This window comes from Fukomys damarensis, unplaced genomic scaffold (assembly GCF_012274545.1).
Source record: "Fukomys damarensis isolate Sample0158 unplaced genomic scaffold, DMR_v1.0_HiC HiC_scaffold_15, whole genome shotgun sequence".
NCBI classification, from domain to species: Eukaryota; Metazoa; Chordata; class Mammalia; order Rodentia; family Bathyergidae; genus Fukomys; species Fukomys damarensis.
Genome location: NW_022900927.1, coordinates 43,153,964 through 43,180,523, shown reverse-complemented (window position 1 = coordinate 43,180,523; position 26,560 = coordinate 43,153,964). Strand labels below are relative to the sequence as shown.

Here is a 26,560-nt window from a genome sequence, read left to right as displayed (position 1 = left end):
GTTAGGTACTGAGGGGCCATTTAAAACAAACAAAAGACTAATCTTAAGCTAGTTACCTAACTAGTAAATGTCCTGGCATTTTGTAGTTGAAATATTCTTGTGAGGCAGAGGGCAGAACCACTGAGCTAAATCCCTAGTCTAGTTGAAATATTCTTAATAATTCTAAAATGAGAAGAATTGGATTAGATGATCTGGATACTCTTTAAACTTTTTATTCTATAACAAATAATACTTTTCCATAAATAATCTGAAATTGCATTATATTAGTTCTTGTTTGGAATTTAAGCACAGCATTCACCCTCTGCCCAACATCTCATTAAGCTAACTTTAAACACTCATCTAAGCATTATAATATAATTTGATTCTTCTTGTTCCTGGTTGTGGGTTGTGCCAGAAAAATTTGTCTCTATCTCAAGTATTAACCCATTTAAATGCTGTATGGTTTCTTCTCTCTCACACTTTTAATGTCAACCAAGGTTTATCATAGTTTATTTGGCAGGCTTGAAAAAGCAGCCCTTTCTCTGTAGACCTAAAGCTTGATTTGACAATTTCTAAATAGTTTGCTTTTTATACTTTTTATAAAGTTACTTCGTTGGGAAACTGTTTGACATAAAATAACTATTTTGCTGAATTTTCTTTTGTAAGTTATTTACCAAGCCAGTTTTCCTTCAGTGTTCTTTCTCTTCTCATAAACCAAATGAAAATAGGAGCCCAATTAAAAGTTTTAATTGTCTTCCAAATAATTTATAAATTTGAGGAGGTTTTCATCCTGCATTAAAATCAAATAGAGGGGCTTCAACAATATTAATGATGTTTACTCACTAAGCTAGATGGTGGTGCATGTAGTTTTTCTTATTTAATATTTCTTTATCTAGACTGTAAGTTCCATCTAGTTAAGACATTTTCATTGGCCGATATATGTCCAGTGTTTAGGACAGTACTTGAGATGCAGAGACATAGAATATTTGTTGAATGGCATTCTTCAATTACATGGAGTATTTTCTATGAAGATGATATTGTGCCCATTTAACTTTAGATCTTTTAAGAGCAAAAAGGCATATTCTTTGAGACATTTAGCCATATTGTTTTACATGAATATAAGCTGATTATTGACAAAAGCACTTTTAGGTTTCCTGAAATAAAGAGCAGTCAATTTTAGGTCATCAGTAATAGTTGTTCATTCATTAGAAAATTATATAGTGGTTATAACTTTTTTAGTTATATTGCTTTTACAAATTCAAATTTTTAAATTTTAATTAAAATTTTCCTAGCCTTAAAAATGCAGAAGTCCAGTTCAAATTGCACTTTTTATCCTCAGAGCTTTGTTATATTTCTTTCATATTATCTTTACTATTTTTTTACTTACTTCAGCATACATGTGGAAATGTTTCTAGAAACTACTTTAAAAACTGATTAGTGCAAAAGAATAAACAGTAAAAGGAAAAGACAGTTATTAAAGCTAAATTCCTATAGAACCTTGACTCTTAATTTTTTTTTAATAGATAAGACAAAACCCATAGCTTCTGTAACAAATGCCAACACTTCTAGTACACAAGCAGCTCCCATAGCTGTAACAACACCTACTCTGTCATCCAGTCAGGCAACGCCCACATCACCTATTAAAAAGGTAAGCCAAAATTGTGTTTGCTAAAAATATATTTACTCTATTTTAAGTATCATTTGAACTAACTTGTTAAAACAGTTCTGAATATTTAGTTTTTTTTTCAAAAATGTATTTATTCTGCTTTTCTGTTTTTAGTTTGGCATTTCCTCTGAACCATGCTATAGTCAGTCTTTTTTATTTTTTGAAAATTATACTTGATATTATATTTGATAGTTAAAAATATTAAATTGTTGAAATAAATGTCTGTAAGATAAAATTTTTGATGACATTTAAACCAGTGATCATGGTAGTTTTTACTTCTGCTGAACATTTATTTTGAGAAATTCAAGTTTTATATCCTTTATCACTGTTAAGTAGAGGTGTATATTGATAATTTCACATGTAAGTAAGACATAAAAAATGTTACTACAGTTTAATGAGAACTAGAATCTGGATTTTCTAAATCATCATACACAGTAGTGGGCATGCAATTTTAGTATGCCAGCAAGAGCAAACCACACATCAATTCTGATCCCACCTTTTATTAGTTGTTAAGACTCCAAGCAACTTATCTTCCTTATCTGTCACAAAGCAAACATATCTATTTTAAAAGTTGGTTGAGATGCTGGCCAGTCATTAAGTGGTTCCCAAAATGTTAGTTTCATATTTCTTCCTTTTTCCCCCCTTTTTCTCTGCCTCTGTTCTCTACCAAAGCAGTGTTTTCCATCTATTATGTAGCTCTTAAAAACATCGCTTTTCCTTGCTACTCTGGATCCAGCACTTCTTTTAATCTGAATTAAATGTTAAGAGTTTCGTGGGTTTTTAACCTAGTAGTTTCCTTATAAAGTTTCTTCTCACCAGACCTTACTTATCGTTGATGAACATCCTCATCCCTCTCTTACACACTTTTTTCCCAAAACATTTAAGAATTGAGTATAGTCATCATAAAACTTCTTCCTTAACTCTGTGGTATATATCTCCTACATACAAAGCATTATCCTTTATTCCCACAAAAAATGATAAATAATTCAGAAATTTAATACAGTTCAGTAGTGTTATCTGTGTTAACTAATACTTAGAGTCAGATTTTTCCAAATGTGCTTCTTCTGTGATTCAAATTAAGGGCCCACTCAGAGACTACACTTTGTTTTTGGTTGTCATGTCTGTGCCTTTAGACTTACTTTGTTTCTTGTCTGGCAGCATTTGGGTTGTATGAAGTTAAGAACTGATGTTTAGATCCCCATTCTATTTCTCAGTCTTCCTCAAGGTGATAAAAATGTAGATCTTTTAAAAATAATAAAATAGGAAATGATTTTAAAATTTATTATGTTAGTAATAACAGTCATCTAAAACTCTTCCCAAAGAGAGTAGAAATGTGTGAATTTCACTGGTACATAGTTCAAATGTCACGAAATGGTCATGAATGAATTATTTTCCCTTCTGTGTTCCAGAACTGAAGATATCTTGAATTCAGTTAGAACCCATTTTCATATGATCATAATTACATATACTTTAAGATGAAATTCTCTAATAGTAGTTTCTCTGCAAAATTTTGAAAACTGTTATACTATAGCGTGCTTAGTTGAACTGAACTAAAGTAGACCAAGTTGAAGTAAGTAAAATTTGGTTCTAGGACAGCCACATACGACTTTATTGAATACTAAATTTGTGTTTGCATCTTTGATTTCTTGTTTGTTAGGACCATAAAATTATTACAAGCTTCCAGAAGTTCTAACACTGGTATAACTGGGCAAGAAACTAGCTGTTTTGGGGGGTTTACTTGGCAAAACAATATCTTTCCTACATGGTCAAATAGTTACAAAAGACTTCTTGTGTCCAGGTTTCTGTTTTTCAAGCATAGCTGCAGATTTATGTCAGTTTACTTCTACATTTATACCTAGTGTCCTAACTGAAAGAAATACTTCATACCTATATTAGTTTAGTGGAGCAATAGTATCTTAAATTCTTATTCAAAATTACTTTTTTTTTTTTTCTTTTTTATACCAGAGATTGAACTTGGGTCCTTGCGCTTGCGAGGCAGGCAGTGGAACCACTGTCAAATCACTTTTGATTGATTTTGTAATTAAACTGGAGTATGAGAAACATCCGCTTCTATAATTTGCATATTTAGCAACTACACTTTATTCTCAATTTCAAGTATTATAATTTAGATTACATAGTTTCAGTATTTGTGTGTCAGGTTTTGTATCTGAATTTTACTCAAAGCTGTAAAGTCATTATATACTAAAAATTTGTATTATTTATAATGTTTGGGAGTCTTACCAGTATATGACTTTTAAAATTTGTTCTTATATCAACTGCTACTTACCTACATTCTTTTAACTTTTAATTTAGCATTTTAATATTTTAAGTTTAATCAAGATTGTGCCTGTAGGGCCAGGATTTAGCTCAGAGATTCTGTTACCTGCCTCATAAGTGCAAGGACCCAAGTTTGATCCCCAGTATGAAAAAAAAAATTTTTCCTGTAACTTTAGAGAATAACAGATACAGATTTCCTTATAAATTGTTGTTAATTTGTAAATGCATCATAAATGATTTTCCAATTATAAAGTTCTAGTTTTAGGTTTCCAGTCAGTACTTTGCTTTTAATATTTGTGCAGTTAAGTTATTCAAGTTCCTCCACAGGTCCACAAATGCATAAACTAGCTACAGTGGTATCTTGGTTCACAAATCTAATTTGTCCTGGGATTCTGGAAAAGATGGCCACGTTTGGGTTTGTGTGGGAAAGATGACTGTGGTCATGTTTGTTACCCTATGCAGAGTATGCAAACAAAAGCATTCAAGAACTGCAGTACCACAGTGTGTGTGTGTGTGTGTGTGTGTGTGTGTGTGTGTGTGTGTGTGTGTGTTTGCTCATGGAAATGAGATCATTAAAAGGAAGCACAGACCTGAGTTCTATCCCAGTACCAAAAAAAAAGGAATGACAGAAAACACTTACATTAAATTTCATTTACTTTCTATTAATAACACAAAGTAACTACAGCAAAAAAACAGATTAATTCATTTAAAATGATCTTAAGTTCCTAAGTTTTGAAGTAAAAATACTTTAAACAGAAAACACTTACATTAAATTTCATTTACTTTCTATTAATAACACAAAGTAACTGCAGCAAAAAAAACAGATTAATTCATTTAAAATGATCTTAAGTTCCTAAGTTTTGAAGTAAAAATACTTTTTCTGTATCAGCGATATCAGACTGATAATTTGTGGAGATGTTATATATAATACCATTAGTTTGACTTTATGGTTTATGTTACCTACCAAAAAGTTTATATAAATCTCTAGCCAAAGTAAGCGTTGAAATCTATAAAACAGATTACAATCTGTTGTATGGCTATACCTTCCATAAGTTAAATTTTCTTTATGGATTGTACAAAATTCAGAATTAAGGGCCGGGAATTTAGCACATGGTGGTGCTGCCTGCCTTGAAAGCATAAGGACCCAAGTTCAATCCCCAATACCAAAAAAAAAAAAAAAACACCAACATTCTAAGTACAGAATTAAGTGTCCTGAAAAAGTTGAATCCAAACAATAATTTAGTAAAAGACTGCTGCGTGCTGTGGGTATATATGAAGTATGCCAGTGACAGTGTATAGATGTAGCAGGATGGTACAATACTGAAAAATTATGTTTGACTTGCAGTTATAGGAAAACAACACTTGAGACAAACTTTGAAGAATGGGTAGGTAGTAGTACTTCATCTGAGAGAAAGGAATTTAAAAGGGGAGAAGGGAAATAATGTGCAGTAATAATATTTAGTAGGAAAAATTGCCAAATTTGATTGATTTATAAGGTACTTATATACAAACTAAAACAAAATTTAGAGTAAAATTGTGGAATATTTCATTTCTAGGATGTTATTTTTATAATTTATTTGCTATACAGTAGAGAATAAAAATATTTTAATACTGTCATAAGAAAAATATTCTTTATAAAATATTATTCTGGCAGCAATATGCAGGTATATTTTAAGATGAGGGGCTGACTGAGAAATGGCTTTCTAGAAATTCATTGAAATTGGACCAGCGACTTAGCTCAGTGGTTCCACTGCCTGCCTCACAAGCGCAAGGTCCCGAGTTCAATCCCTGGTACCAAAAAAAAAAAAAAAAAGGAAAGAAAAGAAATTCATTGAGGTTACCAACAGTAATAAGAATATAAGAATACGTTTATAAAGGAGAGGAGAAGATATAGACACTTGACACCTATTTTGTGAATGGAGGTGGTAACAAAAGAAGTCTAACATAATTGCAAAGTTTCAAACAGATGAAAGAGATAATATTAGTACCTGTACCAGAAACAGAATTGAGAAGAGTTGCTTTGGTAGTAAAAATGTTTTATTTTAGACATGTTGAGTTTCCAGTTCTGAAACTGTACAGGAAGTAGAAATTTGGGACTGGGAATTTAGAAGTCAGACTGGACTGGGGAATAACAAATTAGATAATAAACTAGATAAAATTAATATTTAGACTGTAGCCCCTGTTCAAGTCCTAAATGGGAGAAAATGAGAAACTTGAGAGCAGACTCTTGGAGTGCTTTTGATTCATGGATAGGAAAAAACAGCTGTTAACACAAATGGGTGCAGTGGAAGACTAGGAAAGTCAAGATACACTATCCTATTAGAAGAGCAAAAGAAGTTTCAGGGACGAGGTATCTAGTTAAAAAAAAAAAAAAGAAAGATTTTTTTTTTTTTATGCACCAAAGTAAATTAAAAGGAGCTTTAAAACAAAAATCAGTACTTAAATCCAGGGCTGGGGATTTAGCTCAGTGACATTGCACCTGACTCACAAGCACAAGGTCCTGAGTTCAATCCCCAGTACCAAAAAAAAAAAAAAAAAAAAAATCAGTACTTAAATCCAGATTCATGTCAGGCAGACTGAAGGTATATAAGCTGTTATAGCATGACCAATATGCATTTTTTTTCTTTTTTTGGAAGTAAAATTTTAAAAAGTTTACTCCATTGATGGGGATTGATCCCATCTAATGGCGGTGCCCTGATCAGCTCCCTCATTGGGTTACAACTCCTTCTTTTATAGGGTTTTACAGCCTTGATCTTATAACCAATACACATTTCAAAATGGTTATTGCTGCTTCAGTTTTCTCAACTCTAACATGACAGTAATAATAGTTTTTCACTGAGTAGTTGTAGGTTTAAATAAAAATAACCTATGAGCAGTTCTCAGTGCCTATTATATTGCATACAGTATTGCAGAGGTTGCAGCTTTTTGTACTCACTGTAGTCCCTGGTGTTTTATTAGCTTTTTTTGTTGTGTTTTGTTTGTTTACAGTACTGATTCCTTTCTTCTTTCTTTCTCTTTCTCTCTTCTTTCTTTCTCTTTTTCTTTTCCTTTCCTTCCTTCTTTCTTTCTTTTTCCTTCCTTCCTTTAATTAGGTGCAAATAAGTTCATAATGGCAGTTTGTGCACTGTGCATCAGATGGCACTGGGCATTTCTCAAAATTTTAAAATATCCCTCAGAGCCCCTGTGATTTTGTTATGACGCCCTGAATACATCAGTCAACATTTTGGGAACTGGGGAATGAATATTACAAATTAATTACTGGAAGAACCAGAGGTATTTTATAATAGTTTTATTTATGAAGTGGTTCTCTAGCATCATGGGAGCTTTAACAAAAATCTGTTGACCTACTAGTTGTAGCAAACTATGAAAAAAAAAAGAAAGTTTTTTTTTTTTTTTTTTTTTTAATCCAAGGACTAGGGATGTAGCTCAGTTTTGTTTTGTTTTGTTTGTTTTTTTGTATCAGGGATCGAATTTGGGCCCTTGGGCTTATAAGGCAAGCACCAGAACCACTGAGCTAAATCCCTGGCTCATATAGCTCAATTTTGCTGCTCCTGCCTGGTAAGCGCCAGGTCCTGAGTTCAATCCCCAGTACCAGAGGGAAAAAAAAGAGAATGTTAAAAAAAAAATCCATACCCTCTGTCTGTAGTGAATAGATAATTTCAACAGTCACGTGTCCATATTTCACTATGGTTGAACATTTAAATTCTGGAAGTAAAGTTATGTGAATTAGTTGAAGATAAGAGATGTTGCATTTTTAAGGAAAAAATGCAGTTGTTGGAAAGCCCTAAAGGTGGAATAATTATTTGTATATTAAAAATAGTTTGGGGCCAGAAATTTAGCTCTGTGGTTCCACCGCCTGCCTGACAAGTGCAAGGTCCCGAGTTCGATCCCTGGTACCCAAAAAAAAGAAAGAAAAAAAAAAGATTAAAAAAATAGTTTTTATTTGAAATATTTACTGAGAAAATCAAACAGTAAGTATGAAGCTGATATTTTAAAATATTATTGAATTAAATGTATGATAGAAAATATCACTCAACTTTTTATTATTTTAAGTTTAAAATTTTACCCAGAAATGTACATGGACAAAAAAAAATTTGTATGCAATACTTTGTTCACTCATTCATGGACTATCATATTATCTACTCTATATTATCTCCTCTTATTATCTACTACGGTAGAAGTTTCTTTATTAGATCGCTTCACATTAACTCATGCTAAATCTAGAATTTGTTCCTTGTAACTTTCAAAGACTGGATCATTGCCAACTGAGCTTTAATTCATTATAAAACTTTTTTTAAAAAGAAAAAGTATTTTTTTTGCTCTTAACTTTCCTTTTTTATTGTCATACTTTCAATCTTTATCTCTTCACCTGTCTTATTTTAATTGGCTTCAGTATGATTTCATTGCTCCTATCATGCCTGTGGTGGAATCTGTAGATCCAGCATCATGGAGGCAGGGCTTGCGCAAAACTGGCATTGTTCTTGTGCCCAATAAAGGTGAAAAATCTATGGTGAGGCATTTCTACGTGCAAGAATTTATATTAGGTTACAGTATAACAAGTTTAATATAAATATTGGCTCCAGAAATGCATGGTTTTAAGTCCTTATAGTGTGCTCATTTCTGTTTTTGTATGTGCATCATAATTTTCTGTGTGATAAAAGTGTGTAGTGTGTTTTTAAAAACTAACCTCTGGAAAGATAGTCTATTCCTCTTTCAGTTTTACATTCTTACATTTTTGACTAAGATATTAACCTAATTAGTAAGTTTTTTCCTGAAACTATTAACTATAATTTTTAGACATTACTTTGAGACCTTATCATTTCCAAATTAAGAACTGATCAATTTTGATAATTTTTTTTTCCTTTAAAAATAAAATAGTTTCCAACATCAACTACAAAAATTTCTCCCAAAGAAGAAGAGAGAAAAGATGAGTCTCCTGCATCTTGGAGGCTAGGACTTAGAAAGACTGGCAGTTATGGTGCACTTGCTGAAATCACAGCATCAAAAGAGGCTCAAAAGGAAAAAGACACTTCAGGGATTATACGTTCAGCTTCAAGCCCCAGACTTTCCTCTTCTTTGGATAATAAAGAAAAGGTAATATATTTTGCCATGTGATTTTTTGTTTTTGTTTTTGTTTTGTTTTCTTGGTATCAAACTGAGGACCTTGAGCTTGCCAGCCAAGCACAGTGCCACTGGGCTAAATCCCCAGCCCACCATGTGATTTTTATGAGCACTAATAATTTGTTTTCCAGAAATATCAAATCTGATGGATTTTCTAGTAGATATCTTTAGATTCTAGATAACAATTTAATTCACCTGACTTAATAAATTTACAATACATAATTATCTACCATAAACATACTTACATGGCATTATAAGTACCAGAAAGATCAGCACGTTTGCCCAAAACATAACATGTACTTAAGTGAAAAAGACTTTATCATAGAATATATGAAGGATTAGGCATATTTTATTTATTATGATTCCATAAGTTTTCCAAGTTTAGAAACACACTCTTTCTACAATATGAGTATACTTATAAGTTACACTCATATAGTATCTCAAATTCCGTTACTAGCTTTTTGATCTGATACATTACACACAACTTTGTCTTAATGACCTGTTTTAATTATATTCTGAAGGCAGTGTTAGCCAGGCTTAGAGGCACACACACCTGTGATCTCAGTCTTATGGGAGGCTAAGGCAGTAGGATCACAAGTTTGAACCCAACCTAGGCTACTTAGCGAGGCCCTCACTCAAAATAAAAAAGGAAAAAAGACCTGGGGGTATAGCATATTGCAGAGGCCCTTGATGCGATCCCCAGTACTACCACCAAAAATATTTTTTGAAAAACACTAAAATCAGTAGTATGAGTGTTAGATAAGTATGTCACAGTTTATTTAGTGCTATGTTTTGTTTTGTTTTTTTTGTTTGTTTGTTTGTTTTTTTACTGCATTTTCTGTGCTTGAAATTTTTTCTTTTTGCTTATATAGTTTTCTGTCTTTTGGGGAGGGATACCAGGGATGGAACTCAGGTCCTTGCCATTGCGAGGCAGGCGGTGGAGTCACTGAGCTAAATCCCCAGCCTCCTAGTTTTCTGTCTTGCTTTATTTATTTATTTATTTTTCTTTCCTTCCTCATTGAGTTTATTGGTACATTTTAGGTATACAGTACAGTTACATTCATCATTGGGATCTTGTACCTTTACATGACAGGTCTTGGTTCTCATTTTTTCCCCATATCCCTGCCCTCCCTTCACCCTAGTTTTCTTTCTTGAAGAATGTTTCCTCATATTAGAAATTTAGGATGGAATCTCATCAGTTAATTTTTTTTTTTTTTTTTTGGTATTGGGGATCGAACTCAGGTTCTTGTGGCAGGCAGCAGAACCACTGAGCCAAATCCCCAGCACTCTCATCAGTTAATTTTAATATTGTGCCTTTTTATAATTTTATTGCCCAACTTTTTAGTTTATAAAAAGTACATCAGGAATGTGTGTCACTATTACTACACACTATCAGCTATATTTGAATAAATATACCTGAGATATTGAACATTTTTTTTAACTTATGTCTATTTTTTTTTCTCATTGAGTTTATTGGTACATTTACATTCATCATTGGGACCTTGTACCTTTATATGACAGGTCTTGGTTCTCATTTTTCCCCTTATCCCTACCCTTCCTTTACCCCCTCCCCCCTTCCCTATTAACAAGTACTTTATTTCCATTTTTTCATTCTCTCATATTTTTTTCTTTTCCCTTATTGCATTTCCCCTACCCGTCCCACTTTCCCAACACCTTTAGCCCTTTTCTTCCTATTTCACATTGTTAATTATATCATTAGGATCTTATGTACCATTGTAGTTTTTCACAACAGAGAAACTATTTGGTATTTATACATGTGACTTATTTCACTTAGGAGTATATCCTCAATATGTATCCATTTTCCTATGAATGACTCTAATTTCTCATTCTTTGTGGCTGAGTAGTATTCCATTTTATAGAAAAACTACATCTTTATCCAGTTTCCAAGTGATGGGCAAATGGGCTATTTCTAAGTTTTAGCTATTATAAACTCTGCCACTATAAACATAGGTGCACATATATCACTGTGATATGATTCTTTTATTTTTTTTTGGAAAGATACCCAGCAGAAGGATAGCTGGGTCAGATTGAACCTCTAATCCTAGTTCTTTGAGGTATCTCCATATTGATTTCCATAGTGGTTGCACCAGTCTGCACTCCCACCAACAATGTGGAAGAGTTCCTTTCTCCCCACGGCCCCACCAGCATTTGTTATTGTGGCAAGCACACAGGCCCCAGTTTGATCCCCAGTACCAAAAAACAAACAAAATCAGAACACAATGTTATTTTCATTAATTTTTGTTCCTTTTGTACAGGAAAGAGATACTAAAGGTACAAGGCTTGCATATGTTGCACCTACAATACCAAGACGGCTAGCTAGTACATCTGACATTGAAGAGAAGGAAAACAGGTGAGTTAATTAAGATTGCTTTCTGCATTTACTGTAAAGTCTTTGTTATTTAATAATAGAAGCAACATGTTGGCTTTGCAATTATGTCAAAGAACACTAAGTGCATGGTCCTGAGGAGGAGGAGGTACAGGCTTTGTGTGTTTATAAAAGTGAAAAGAAAGCATTGTAAGGGGAAAGTCGTAAAAGAGACTACAAACTAGTACAAGTTCTTTAAACATTTCAGATATTTCAAAAAGGAAAGAAAAGCCCATACTTAATCATTGTGTATATTTTCATTGGTTTCTTCTGATTTTTTCTTCATAGAGAATTTGAGAATTTTTTAGTATAGTCATAATCATGTTATCTCATTTTCTGCCTTGATTTTTTTAATTTAGTATCTCATAAGCACTTTTATATGTTAATACACACTTTGAATAAATGTTGCTTTTCATCAGTACATAATATACAGTAGAATAGATCTGATGAGGTAAAAGTAACACCCCTGGTTTTATGCACATATTGTGTAGTATTTTTTATCATAAATAGTATTTTTATAAACATCTTTACCTTGTCCATATATTTAGTATTAAACCTTTATGGATAGAGTCTTAGAACTGGAATTACATTCCCTTCTTAATAAATACCCAAAGTATTTTCCCATGAGATTTTACTAATTTCTGTTACAACATTTATTAGTATGCAGGTTTCTTAATCCTATTTCAAAACTGTCTACTAGAATCATATTTTGAAATTCCCCTGTGTTCTTTTCACAGAGACTCTTCAAGTTTGCGAACAAGCAGTTCTTATACCAGAAGAAAATGGGAAGATGATCTTAAAAAAAATAGCTCAATTAATGAAGGATCAACTTATCATAAAAGGTAATAATATGCTTCTGAAGTGTTTTTTATGAATTCTTTCATAAAAATATGAGGCTGTTTGCTTTTTTTTTTCCTTCTCAGTACCAGGGATCAAACTCAGGACCTTGCTCTTGCCAAGCAGGTGCAGTGCCACTGAGCTACATCCCCACCCTAGTATGAGGCAGTTTGAAGCCATCAATTTACATCGGTTAAGCAAATAAGTAGTTTGGTTAAATATTATATCCTTTGTTCTTTAAGTAAAATTTAATTTGAATATACAGAGTATAGATATTTAAAGGTGGGTGATGATTTGTTCATATCTGTCTGTTACGTTTAATTAAACTTGATATCTTATGAAGCATTTTTTAGATTGTAGCATATTTAAAAGAAATGTGTTATATGATTGACTAGATGAACTGAAATAAATTAGTATTTCAGTTGATCTAGTTATCGGGCCAGGGATTTAGCTCAGTGATTCAGGTGCCTGCCTTGCAAGTGTGAGGACCCAAGTTCAACCCCGGTACCCAAAAAAAATTTCACACTCAATTGATGTAGTTATCACCTATAATCTGGAAGCTTTCTGCTTATCCTAGGACTCCTTCACTTGGAAGGACTTATCCTAGGACTCCTTCACTTTACTGGGAGGTAGGGGTACTCTACTGAAAGCAACTGAAGAGTAAGATACAGACAAATTTAATGTAGGTATGGGTCACTCCTAGTTACCTGATCCAATGCTAAAAAAAAATTTCCTCAAAAATATCAAATGTTGGGCTGAGGATTTAGCTCAGTGGTTCTGGCACCTCCCTTGCAAGCACAAGGACCTAGGTTTGATCCCCAGTGCCAAAAGAAAAACAAAAAAATATAAAATGTCTTACCTTTTCCTGGATAAAACCAGGTCAAAGTGTTTTTCATACAATCAGCCTGGTGTGACCACATGATCTAGACTATTCTCATATGTGAAATATTAAATCATCTTTGAATTGTATTGAAGGGGTGGGGAGGAGACAATAAAATGAGACACTACCACATTAGCTAAGCCATCCAAACTCTAGCAAGTTGTAGATGCAACTCTTGATGCTGGAGCTGCTGGCATATTTAGGAACACTGTATCTAGACTTTTCCTAGCCTTGTGAATTTGTATACTGTATAAGACATAAAATATAGAATATACATATAGATATATCCTATATAGATATGGCTCTTCCCTTTAGTTGCTCCTTTGGTAGAAGACAAGATGATTTGATTAGTTCTAGTGTTCCAAGCACCACATCAACACCAACAGTTACCTCTGCGGCTGGGCTTCAGAAAAGCCTGCTTTCCAGCACAAGCACTACTGCAAAGATTACAACGGGTTCTTCCTCAGCAGCCACACAGAGCAGGTAAGGCACAGATTCACTTTGTGTTCAAGTGTACTATGTGCTTATGTATGTGCATGCATCTTTGTTTAGAAGATTGTGGGGCTCTGGATTTTTTCATTTACCTTACTAATTTCCAAATAAAAAAATTGGTTCCAAAATGAAGCAATTGTGCATGTCTGGGGCAAAAATTAAGTTCCTGAATTAGACTGCTTAAAATGTAAATTTCTGTCTGGCTGCTCTGGGTGAGCTTTTTGGTTTATAGTTGAAAGATGTCTCACGTGTTTTTAAAAAATCCATCCCTGTAGTCACATGTTTTCAGCTGCTACAAAGTGCTTTCATTGTTTAGCTATTTTCCTTTTCTCTTTTTGTGTTGCTGCTTATGATGCTATAGTACCTCAAATCGTTTGTGGGCTGAGGATAGTACTGAAAAAGAAAAGGACAGTGTTCCTACGGCAGTGACCATTCCTGTTGCTCCAACTGTTGTAAATGCTGCAGCTCCTACTACAACCCTGACAACAACTACTGCTGGCACTGTCTCCTCTACATCAGAGGTCAGGGAGAGACGCAGGTGTGTAAAGGTCCTAACAGAACTGCTAATGTGTTTGCCTGGTGCTGAAAGTTGAATTTTGGGTTTTTTTAATTTTGATAAGTTGATGACCATCTCTTAGTAGGCTAACAAGTAAAATAATTCTGTTTTAAGCTTGGAGCTATGTAAATTGACATAACTAGTAACTATTAGTATTTAGGCTTGATAACCCACCCTCTGAGAGAATTTAATGTTTTTATTTTAAGGCAGTGAGCCAAGTACTTACCTCCTTACTTAGCTTTTTTTTTTTTTTTTTTTTTTTTTTTTTTTTTTTTTTTTTTTTTTTTTTGGTTTTTAATGGCTTTATTTCAAAAAACTTTTGTGATGAAGGCCTAAACAAATTTATGGGGAATATGATGCAGTGTGACAAAAACAGCTTCTGTCATACTTCTCATTGTTTCCTCCCATTATTAAGAAACTTGATGGATGTTGAACTGTTTTTGAAAGTTTCATTTTAAGATTGTTTGGCTGGGGATGTAGCTTGGTTAGAATACTTTTCCCTGGCGTATATGAGACCCTGAGTTTCATCCCTAGCTCTACAAAAATGGGGGTTGAAAAAGAAGGGGAATTCTTTAGGTGAGGAAAACGTTCTGTACATATGAGTAAGTCAGATAATTTAAATACAATTTGTAAGTTCGCTTACTTTTAGTTCTAGTACATAAAAACACTAAATGTTTTAAAGAATCGTACAAATTTATTATGCATTCTTTAAATATATTTAAGAACATTGCTTACATCTTCTGCAACCTATTAATATGAAATCATAGATATAGAAAAGTACTTATTCATTGTCTTTTGGGAATATCTTTATTTTACAAAAGGAAACAGACCCAGAGGCTTTATTCTTGCAAAATTAAATTAGCTATATGTAGTATTTTCCTTGCTAAAATACTGACTAGATTGACTTTCTGTCACATAGTGCTATGTAGAATCCTTTTTCTGCAGTGCCTATGAAAGTGCTTGGTCTGTACTAGTTAATATTTGTGTTTGAATATGTGAAAAATAACAAGTTCTTATTAAATGTTTTACTATTGTATCTTTAGTTTTTGTCAGTATCTTTTATGAAAAATGTGAATTTTTTTCTTTTTTTTATTAGTATGCTTGTAGTACATAATGATTACATTCCTTATGGGGGAGTTGGTGCATGTATATTCCTTTTCCATTTGAAAAAGATCTAACTCCCTATTTTCTATTACCTGTCTTTTATTTTGCTCTTTATTTATATCTTGAGTTTAAATTTCATTAATGGTGAGTTTTAATGATAATTTCATAACATCATTGCAGGTGCTTAGCATTTTGTGAGTGAAATGCCAATGTGTCATACTATGTTTTAATTATTCTTACTTTTTTTATAAATTTAAATCTATTTTAGGTTTTTGTGGTGCTTTCAACAAGACCACATAGGCAATAGAAATTAGAGGATTAAAAACATCAGATTCAGCAAAATAACCCATTAATTAGAGTATTCTGAATAAGAATGTAGGCTTCAATTTTTTTGGGTGAATTGATACATCCCACAGCCTCTTTCTATATCTTGATTCTTTCTCCAGATTATAATTTCTTCTGGAAAAAAAAAGATGTTTGATTTATATATTTTAACTTCTAAAATCCTATATCTGCCATCCCATGCTTTTTAAAAAATTTTTCACTTCATTGACGCTTAGCCGAATGAATGCATCCCAGAATTCCTTTTTTGGAGTACTGGGGATCTAACGTTCTCCCAGGATTATTCCTCCAGCTCCCAAATTTAAATATTTTAAATATTACAAATTAATATGCTAGATTTTATGCTGTTTTGAGGCAAATGTATGGAAAATTAAATGAATAGACTTTACAAGTGTGTTAAATAGTACTTTACATCCCTAATCTCATATGTCAAAGCAGATGTGATAAATAGGGTTTTTTTAATTCATGGAGAGAGTTGAGTTTTGACTTCTAGATTAATTCATTAATTAATTGATTAATGAAAGATATTAAAGATTGAAAATTAAATTTGATGTATTTTTAGGACAAAGATTATCGCGGCGTAAGAAACGTGTCTGTTAACATTGTTTCTGGTCTACATTGTAGAGATTGTGTTTGTCTTGCTTTGTTTAAATGTCTGTTATAATGTTTGTGTTTTCTTCCATGTGAAATAGTTACTTGCAATTTTTAATACATTGTTGGCCTCTTCTGTTTGTCTTTTAATTAAATTTCATCAGTGGTTCTGAAATGTTTATATTTGAAATTTGCCTTAAAATAACTTTATTTTATATGAACTCTTTCAGTATAACTCCTCTCTTCCACCATTTTGGTTTAGCCAGCCCCCATTTTCTCTGAAAATAAAAATGCTGAGTGTGAAATAACATGGGTTGATATTCAGTATTTTAAAGGTGTAATTTGGTTAACTAACAAAAATATAACCATTATAAATAAATATTTCAACAGCCAACAACAGTCAGTGCAATAAAGATGTGAAGTAATTTAATGGGAAAAACCTCTAATTTTAAAAAGTCTTAAGGCTGTTCACAAAATAGTAAGCAATCTAAGAAAAATGAATAAAATTATACCCTGTGTAACTCTTGAGGAACAAACACAGGATAGGATGATACTGCAGTGATTCAGATAACAGCAGAGTTTGGCTGATATACTCTTGCCATATTTTTGATGATCATCTCTTTGGAATTAAAACTATAAAAAATATACAAGTTATTTTCTTCTCTCCATCCTATTTTTAGAGGTTTGTTCTAGATGAGAAAGGAAAAATCAGATGGTAACTAGCAAATACAGGAAATATTTTAAATATTACAAATTAATATGCTAGATTTTATGCTATTTTGAGCCAAATGTTGTATGGAAAATTAAATGAATAGACTTTAGAAGTGTCTTAACTAGTAACTTACATCCCTAACCTACATGGTCAAAGCAAGTGTGATAAATACGGTTTTTTTTTAACTCACAGGATCCTGGAGCTGTATTAAAAAGGAATCTAGTTGGACAGGGAGATCATAAGTTCAGGCCCAGCCTGGGCAACTGAGTGACTCAGCAAGACTCTTTCTCTGAAAATTTAAAAATGAAAAGGGGCTGGGAATGTAGCTCCATGTACAGGTTTAATTCTCAGTATTACCACTGCCCAAAAAAGGAAGGCAGACTCATTGAAGCCTGCCTGCAGCTCATGAAATGCTGAAGAAATACTCTATGTGGCCTTTATTAAAATTGTTTTTTCTCATTGAGTTTATTGGTACTTTTTAGGTATACAGTACAGTCACATTCATCATTGGGATCTTCTAACTTTACATGACAGGTCTTGGTTCTCATTTTTTCCCCACACTCCTGCCCTCCCTTCACCCCCTCCTCCCTTCCCTATTTACAAAAACTTTATTTCCATTTTTCCGTTTTCTCAGGTTTTTTTCTTTTCCCTATTTCCTTTCCCCTACCCTTCCCTTTATAAATTTTTTAACCAGATTAGCTTTTGCTTTAGGTATCATATTATATATTATATAAATTTTTTTTTTTTAATCTGTGAGCAGCCCAAAAAGTACCAGTAGGTACATAAATAAGAAATAAAGTCCTTATATCCTAGAAGTAATGTTTCTTAAACTTCATTAAGAGTACTGGTCAGTGCCTTCCTCCTTTTAAATTGTTTGTCCCAGAAAACTCAGTATAATTATTTTAAAAACAGGAAGTATATGTTATATTGAAATAAAAACCTGAAAACTCAAGGTTATTGACAGAAAGGAGCATTATAAAGTAATGGGAAAACAAGAAATGTTAAGCTTAGTGTAACGTCAAGGAAGGAAGGGAAAGCAGATCTTCCCAAAATTTCTATCTGTGCATTGGTACAGTTGAAACCACGTGTAGCAAAATCTGAATTGAGATTGCAAGAGAAAATCAAACTAAGAAAAGGCCAACCACTAAATTGTTTTGTTTCTCCTGTGCTTCCACTTTAGGAAAACAAGTTAAAGTGACATATAAACAAATTTATGTTATGAATTTAGATCAGTACTAATATATTAGTAGAAACTTGATAAGAGAACTTCTTGACCAAAGTGCTTTAGTTCGAAGAGGTGTGCCTTCATTATGAGATAAATATATTACTACGAGAGCAAAAGCACATCATCTTTCAGTAGTCTAACAACATGGAGGTCAAAACATGATAAAGAACATATAAATAAAAAGAAAATGTAGTTATATACAATAGTGCCATAAGTTATTCAACAAGAAATAGGTGAATTTTAACTAATAAGTAAGACCTAATTAATGAAACTGATTCAAGTAAGATTTAAATGAGAAATTTGTCATCAAGGAGGTAAATGCAGTATTAGGAATGATGAATCATGTATTTAAAAGTTCAAGAGTGTGGAGGGAAAGAAATGTAAGCTCCACTATATAAAAAAGGAATGAAAGCTCTCTGAAAAGAATTCTGGAGAAACTGTAAATTCTAAGAAAATTGAAGGTATACTACTGAAGTTCCTGAATTTATAGTTGTTAAAGGACACGCAGAAAAAAATAGAAAAAGCATAAAACCACAAATTCAGAATTTTGTTATGCTTGTATGAATAGTGTCAGAGATTAAAAAGCAGAATGAAAAAAAAAGGCAGAATGAACTACAGATTTAGAGGGATACAAAAGTTAACAAAAGAACTCATTTGAATAAAGAAAACTCCCCAGACCATTATTACTTAGGGAATTTGAGAAAGGTACAGGTATAATAAATTAAACTTATTATACTAAACATAAAAAAATAGAGATAAAGTGTTCTAAGAGGAAATATGTGCTACATAGTAATATAATTAGAGTTAGCAACTGAATTCCCTAGGTAATACTCATTAGTAGAGGGAGGTCTTCATGTTGTATGGCAGGGCTCTGCCTTATCTCTTCTTGGCCCTTTAATTGTTTAACCTTGGATCAGGTTCTTATTCAAAGTGTGAACAAGAGTATGATGGCTGCCAAAAAGCATTATTAATGAAAGCACACTGACAGAAAATGAATGGAATGCTGCTTACTCACTCAACAGCTATAGTTAAAATATTGCATCCAATCTAACCGTTGTACTGAAAGAAAACACTGACAGGGAAAGAGATTTAGCTCAGTGGTGCCTCCGCCTGCCTTGCAAGCACAGGGACCTGAGTTCTATCCCAGGTACCAAAAGAAAACATTGACAATCTAGAATTTGGTCACATAACTTCATATATCACTTAAGATTATGTTACATGAGGCCAAAGTGGGGCAAAAGGAATGATTTAAGGAATTAGTATTGTGTACTCTAAATAGTAAAAAATTTAGAAAGGAGTTTGATACTTATCTAATATTTAGTATTTTAATTTTTTTTAAATATTGTAGGTAGATGTCTATGGCCATACCATCTTGAACTCTCCCAGTCTCATCTAAAAATACTATAGGTGGAGAAGAACTTAATAATAGAGCATAGCCCATTAAAGGTATAGATCTAATAGGGAGACTTTAACAGTTTGAGGAGTTAGAGAATTTACATGACTTTTTTGTTTTTAATGAGGTTAGATTGTCACTTTTTTAGATTTTTATCAGACAGGAAAAAGGACTTTTCTAAGTAGAAACAAAAAAATTAACTCCCTGTCCATTTTTGAAAAATTGACCTTTTGCTGAAATGAAATGTTTCTGCCAGTGTCAGTAGAAATAAAATTTTGAATCATTGATTCTCTAAATTTTTCTAAATGTGGTTCTTAAAATTATATGAGTAAGAGCCGGGAATTTAGCTCAGTGGCACTGTGCCTGCCTTGCAAGCTCAAGATCCTGAGTTTGATACCTGATAGCCCCCCCAAAATTATATGGTTAAAAATATAATTGGGAAGAAATTAAAATATGATATAGTGAAATATAATTAGTTCCAATCTAAAAGGAAATGATCAGGTGGCATATTGAATTTCAGAGTGGGTACAACCATTGTGTAAAGATTCTTTTTCTTAAAACTCATTAAATACTATAAGTTATATTAACACTCATATTTGCATTCATATATATTTCATTTCCAATTAACAATTTTTATTTATTACTTTAGATCATACCTCACTCCTGTTAGGGATGAAGAATCTGAATCCCAAAGAAAAGCAAGGTCTAGACAAGCAAGACAGTCTAGAAGATCAACACAGGTATGTTACATGTATATAACATGTAAAAATTACATGAAGCATATATATGTACTTGATGTGCTTGGTATGCAAAAACTAGTTGCCTTTTTTTCACTTTTTGTTGCAATATGCACATCTCTGTATTAGAGTCAACCTTAAAAAATGCTGTACTAATTCCCTTTTGGACTTTGTATGTAGTTGTGCTGTTACTATTATATTTCATCTAATTGGCTGTATACTTTTGTGTTGCTTCATTTATTATTTATTCCCTACTTCTAATTTGATGTCTGGAAGAATGTTTGATTCCTGTTAGAATAAATTAATCATGTATGATGCCTAATAATGATTGAAGAGTTCTGTGACTATTTGGAGTTCTTTGTCTATTTGGCTGGGGTCAGGAATAAGCCTCTTAAAAAGTATATATCAAACATCTAATATACAAGTATGAGAAAAATGTCTCTCAGGCTAGTTATTAGCTTCTTCCTCTCTTATTCTAGTTAAGATATATAAGATAATGCCCTCTAGTTTTTGCTTTCCTACAGCTGAGGAACTCCACAGTACAAATTATTCAGCTATTTGATCCTTAACACTGCTTAGCTTTCAAACTGAGCTGTTGGTTGGGCCTTAACATCTGTTTTCCATTATTTTGTTTTGAGGGTTCAAGGGAGTTGAGACAGGATTTTGCTTGTATTCCAGTCAGTCCTTGAACTCACTATGTAGTCCATGTTGGCTTCAAACCTGTGGCAATCCTCCCACCTCAGCCGGGATTGGAGGCATGCACAACACCTGGCCTTTTTCTGTCCTCCTGCCTTTTACTTCTTGTCTAACCTGTTCTTCAGAGTTAAAAAAAATATTTCTTTATTGAAATCTCTGTTAAGCCTTCAAAGTTAATCACAATGTAATTCATAATATAAAAAATGTTATACATGCAAATACATAAACACACACACACACATATGTGTAATGTATTATATAAACAATGTATCTGTTATTTCCTTGTCCCTTCTCTGAACTTTGAAGCATTTACATTTGTTATGGTATTTTTATCTCTCTTAATATTTTGTTAGTTTCTGAATATGGGGTCAGCTTCTCATCCACATCAGTATCTTCCCCACAACCTGTCAATTTGCTTACTCATTCTTCATAGAATTAATGTAACTTGCTATGTTAAAATTATTTCTTTTTATCAATCAAAAACATGCATATTTTTCTTTTGCTCATTCATATTTAATGTATCAATTTCTAAAATATTGAAACAAGCCTCAATGCACTTCATAATTAAATTTGTCCCTTTTTTTGTGTGTAGGGAGTGACATTGACTGACCTTCAAGAAGCTGAAAAAACAATAGGAAGAAGTCGTTCTACAAGAACTAGAGAACAAGAAAATGAAGAAAAAGAAAAAGAGGAAAAAGAAAAACAGGATAAGGAGAAACAAGAGGAAAAGAAGGAGTCAGAAACATCTAGAGAAGATGATTATAAACAAAAGTACTCCAGAACATATGATGAGGTAATAGTTGATTGGCAATACAATTGGGTCAGATGGTATGAATAGATCTTACAACCCTAAATACACGACATTTATGTATCAACAAAACTATGTAAAACATGAAATTGTTTTACCTGCAATTTTTTGTTACTTAGGCACCAGAACATTATTTTTCCCTTGAAATGAACTCATTTAAGTACTCTGTATGTCTTTATAGTTATTAATATTGCACGTGGGTTTTAATTTTATTGTTTCACAGACTTATCCACGTTATAGACCAGTATCAACTTCAAGTTCAGCTACTTCATCCTCTTCACTTTCTACGATGAGCAGTTCACTCTATGCTTCAAGTCAACTAAACAGGCCAAATAGTCTTGTAGGGATAACTTCCGCTTACTCCAGAGGATTGACAAAAGAAAATGAAAGAGGTAAGAAGAACAATTTTGAAAACACTTTCTTGCCTTCAAATAACCCTTTGGCTTTACTGTGCAAAGAACAACATTCTAAATTGTGATTTATTCGACCTGAACAGAGAAAACATGAGATTAAGAATGAGAAAAATAGGGGGAAAAAAAATCCAGAAAATGTTACGATCTGAAATTGATACATATATCCTTGTAACCTAACACATAACAAAAACCTTTATGTCCTCCTACTGAAAAAGTTAATTTAGAATAGCACTAATGGGCAACTAGTACTAAGATTGATTTTTAGTACAGTACTTTTTAGGAACATTAATCTATTTCTTATGCAGATCATATTTTTCAGTTATTTTTTAGGAGACTTTTAAAGTAAAGTCATTCAACAAATGTAATATTCTTGTTAAAAAGAAAATGTTTATGCTTCTTGAGAATTAGATTTCTTAGCTATATTTTGGCATATTAATGGACACTTTTATAAAGTTGATATAAACTTCATATTGGAATTCTAATTAATTCTTATTCAACTTACTATTGAAAGTGGCTAATTTCTATTTCATATCAAAAATGAGTGAAAGGTCCAGAGATTTGGTTCAGTGGTGCTGTTGCCTGCCTCGTAAACACAAGGTCCAGACTTCAGTCCCTGGTACTGGGGAAAAAAAATGAGTGCTGATTGATTCCATTTTATGTTCGAAAGTGAAATCTCATAATATTAATCATTATTAGTATCAATAATATAGAATGAGCATCAGAAAATTTTTACTGGATTTCCAGCTAGATTTTCTTTTGTTGATCATTAAGATATTTTAATTCTTTTTTTTTTTGGTACCAGGGATTGAATTTGGGTCCTTGCACTTGGAAGGCAGGCCACCAAACCGCTGAGCTAAATCCCCAGCCCGATATTTTAATTCTTTAAAAAAAAAAGATTTTAATTCTTTAAACTGTTGTATTTGAGGCCCATATAGTGTTTGTAAAATATTGAGCCAAATTTAAATTTAGGGACATTTCACAAAAAATTCAGATTTTTGGCTTTCCTTAAAAAACAAAAATTTGTCAAAAAACTAATTTTGGGGGCCTGAGATTTAGCTCAGTGGTTCCCCTGCCTGCACGAGGTACAAGGTCCAGAGTTTGATCCCTAATGCAAAAAAAAAAAAAAACACACTAATTTTGGGGTGTCCACTAGTCTCCTGCCTCCAGTATGGGGATAGAACTCAAGACCTTTGCACTTGCAAGGCAGGCACAGCACCACTGAGCTAAATCCCCGCCCTGCTAATACTCTTTAAAAATCAGCTTTGTTCCTTATATTTATTTAGTATATTTAGTGGTCTTGTAGTATATGTAAGCCTAAACCCATTTTAAGTGTTGCAGGGAGGAAACAAATTAAGAGTAACGTGTTTATATTGATTGGTTTTAAATAAAAGACAACATTTTCCAAAAGATATTTGTGATAAAAATGACACAAATATATACTTCTTCTAAATGAGGACTGACAACAGAAGTAGAAACTAAGATTTATATCATTTCTACAACGTGTCCCATCATTAAGATGGTTGTGGATTGGATTGTTTATTTTCTCCCTCTTGTGGATTTCTCTAATTTATGACCCACAGGCCAGTAGCCCCAAAAAAAGGAAGTTCTGTACTTACATATAAACTATATGCTTATTTTATATGTGGCCCAAGACAGTTCCACTTCACTCACTGTAGGCCAGGCAGGCAAAAAGGTTAGATGCCTGAGTATTAATTTTGGGGATCATAGCTATCTCTAGCACACATTAATAACTGGAACCCTGTCTTCATAGGATTCCTTTACTTTTTGTTCAGCAAGTAAATCTTTTGAGCAAAATTTTTACTTTAGATACTAGGAAAAGGGAGATCATTAGTTTTTGTGATTCTTGGGAACATAATTTAATGGGAGATAAAGATGTATGATTATACCAAGAGGATAGGAGTACTGAGGGGGGCCAGAAACTCTGATTGGAGAAATTTAGGAAGCTTCACAAAGGAGGCTGATTTGGAATTGTTTTGACATATATAGCTTTCACAATTCTGTCAGGATACGTTGTTGTCAATTGATTTATTGTTATTCGTAACAGAAGGAGAAAAAAAAGAAGATGAAAAAGAAAGTGAGGATAAATCACAACCTAAGTCCATCAGAGAACGACGGCGACCAAGAGAGAAAAGAAGGTCTACAGGAGTTTCCTTTTGGACACAAGATGTGAGGATCTGCTACAACTACTTTTATAGAATGCCGAATGTTTCCAAAAGTGTATACTAATAATTTCTTACATGTTTCTTTAAATCATCATTGTGTTTTCTGAATTGGTTGTTAAATAAAAGTCCTTTATAAAGATAGTTAACAGCTACTTAGATTTTTGGGGATTACTTAAGAGGAGTTCTGCCCCAGTTTTGGAATAAAAATTAAAATGGCTGCTGGTTGGAGGACATATGCTGGTAATTTCACAATGGCTAAACTGCTTATAGAGATTTCTCAAAAGAAAGATGTTTTACTTTAATCTCACTTTCACAAGTAGTATTGTAATATCTACATGACAAAATTGTTTCCATCTCAAGGGATGCTGGGTAGAAAGAGTGTTTTACTAATGAAATTACAACAACCCCATAAAAATTAATTTTTTCCAGATCCCTGACCATATGCCTTACATTTTTTTCAGATCTCTGTATATGATCTCTTTCTTGTATGTAAGAGAATTATAAGGCAGCAGCATTAATGTGAAATTAATATTTCAAAACATTATGTAACTATGGAAGAGCAAACATCTGGTCTTTTCCTTTTTAGTGTCTTCATTGTTTTCTCTTTTTAGAATAAGAATCCTGTTGAAGCATGCTATGTATGCAGAAACATAATTTCTAAATGTCTAGCATAAGGAATTGGCCTAAAAACAGTGTATACACCCACATATATATTCTCTCTCTCTCTCTCTCTCTCTCTTTCTCTCTCTCTCCTAATCATCCTCATTTTCAAAGCCAACCAGAATCCAGTCTTTATTGTTGTTGTTGTTGATGTTGTTGTTGTTTGCACTGGGAACACAGGAATGCTCTTCACTGAGCTACATCCTCATCTCTTTAAATTTTTAGACAGCTTCTCACTAAATTGCCCAGACAGGACTTGAACTCGCAGTCTTTCTGTCTCAGCCTCTGAGTGCTGACTAACAGGTGTGCACCACCACACCCAGCACCAGTATCCCATTTTTAACATCGGAATTAACTATGCCTGTCTCTAATAATTTTTTATCTTATAACTGCCTTTTGGAAAGCTTTCTTTTGATTCAGCTCTGCATAATGTATCTTTTATGTACTTGTATTTTTAGCTGTTTTTCTTATAAACAATGTATTTAGGTAAACTTTTGAATACCTCTATCTTAATTACAGTGATTTAGTCCATTTTCATTTTATTTAATAATATAATCACACAGGGCTGGGGATTTAGCTCAGTGGTTCTGCTGCCTGCCTCACCAAGCGCAAGGACCCAAGTTCAATCCCTGTTATTAAAACACACACACACACACACACACACACACACACATAATCACATATACTACAGATAACATGTCATATGTACCTTAAAACATGAAGAACTAAGAAGATATAAAAGCAGTAGCACAAAATGTGGGGAAGTATTAAATGGAGTTGAATAGTTTTAGTATCTTTGAATTGTTTGTGATATAGGCAAAGTACATATGTATTACGCTTGATGAATCAGCAGCATATGTGGCTATAAAACAATAGTTTTAAAAGACATGGAAAATAAAATAATACATAAATGATAAGGATAAATGAGTAGATAAGGAAAACAGATAAATCATATTTTCTTCTCATTTTTAATACAGAAAAATTCAAACATAAAAGTTAAATGATCCCATCCCAAGTATCTGTTATTTCAGCTGAATGTCCTTCACTTCCCCAGTTCTAGCATCCAGTTGACTCAAATATCAGAAGTGATTTGTGGTTTTAGCTTTATCATTTGTTGGTTTGATTAGGATCTAAAAAAGGATTATATATTATGATAGTTAATTCTTTGTTTGAGGTCTCTCAATCAGTAAGATTCTCTTTTTTTCTTTACAATTATTTTTGAAGGAACTGAATTATTTCTGTGAAGTATAAGTTAACATTCTTTTTTTATATTTTCTATAAACTGTTAGTTGGATTAATCAGATTCTGGTTGGGTTTTTTTATTTGTTTTTTGGGGGTTTTTTTGTTTGTTTGTTCTTGGTACCAGGGATCAAACTTGGATTCTTGCACTTGTAAGGCAGGTGGCCGAACCACTAAGATAAATCCCTGGCCCTGGTTTATTATTTTTTGGGCAATGTTTTTATTCTTCGGTAAGAAAATGAATAATGTCTTGTTGATTTTAA

At 32.8% G+C, this 26,560-nt stretch overlaps 1 protein-coding gene across 4 annotated transcripts in view; it reads left to right on the top strand.

Moving 5' to 3' along the window:
• Ppp1r12a (protein phosphatase 1 regulatory subunit 12A) overlaps positions 1-26,560 on the top strand; it is a 129,408-nt gene that overhangs the window by 82,804 nt on the left and 20,044 nt on the right. For 2 of the 4 annotated variants that reach the window (XM_010639511.2, XM_010639513.2), the window contains exons 9-18: positions 1,503-1,627; positions 8,801-9,016; positions 11,320-11,414; positions 12,167-12,271; positions 13,462-13,629; positions 14,000-14,176; positions 20,211-20,301; positions 21,587-21,787; positions 22,026-22,194; positions 24,281-24,402. In XM_010639511.2, coding sequence (XP_010637813.1) covers positions 1,503-1,627; positions 8,801-9,016; positions 11,320-11,414; positions 12,167-12,271; positions 13,462-13,629; positions 14,000-14,176; positions 20,211-20,301; positions 21,587-21,787; positions 22,026-22,194; positions 24,281-24,402 — 1,469 coding nt within the window. The remainder of the gene's footprint in view (positions 1-1,502; positions 1,628-8,800; positions 9,017-11,319; positions 11,415-12,166; positions 12,272-13,461; positions 13,630-13,999; positions 14,177-20,210; positions 20,302-21,586; positions 21,788-22,025; positions 22,195-24,280; positions 24,403-26,560) is intronic. The other 2 variants (XM_010639512.2, XM_010639514.2) reach the window with 2 other exon arrangements.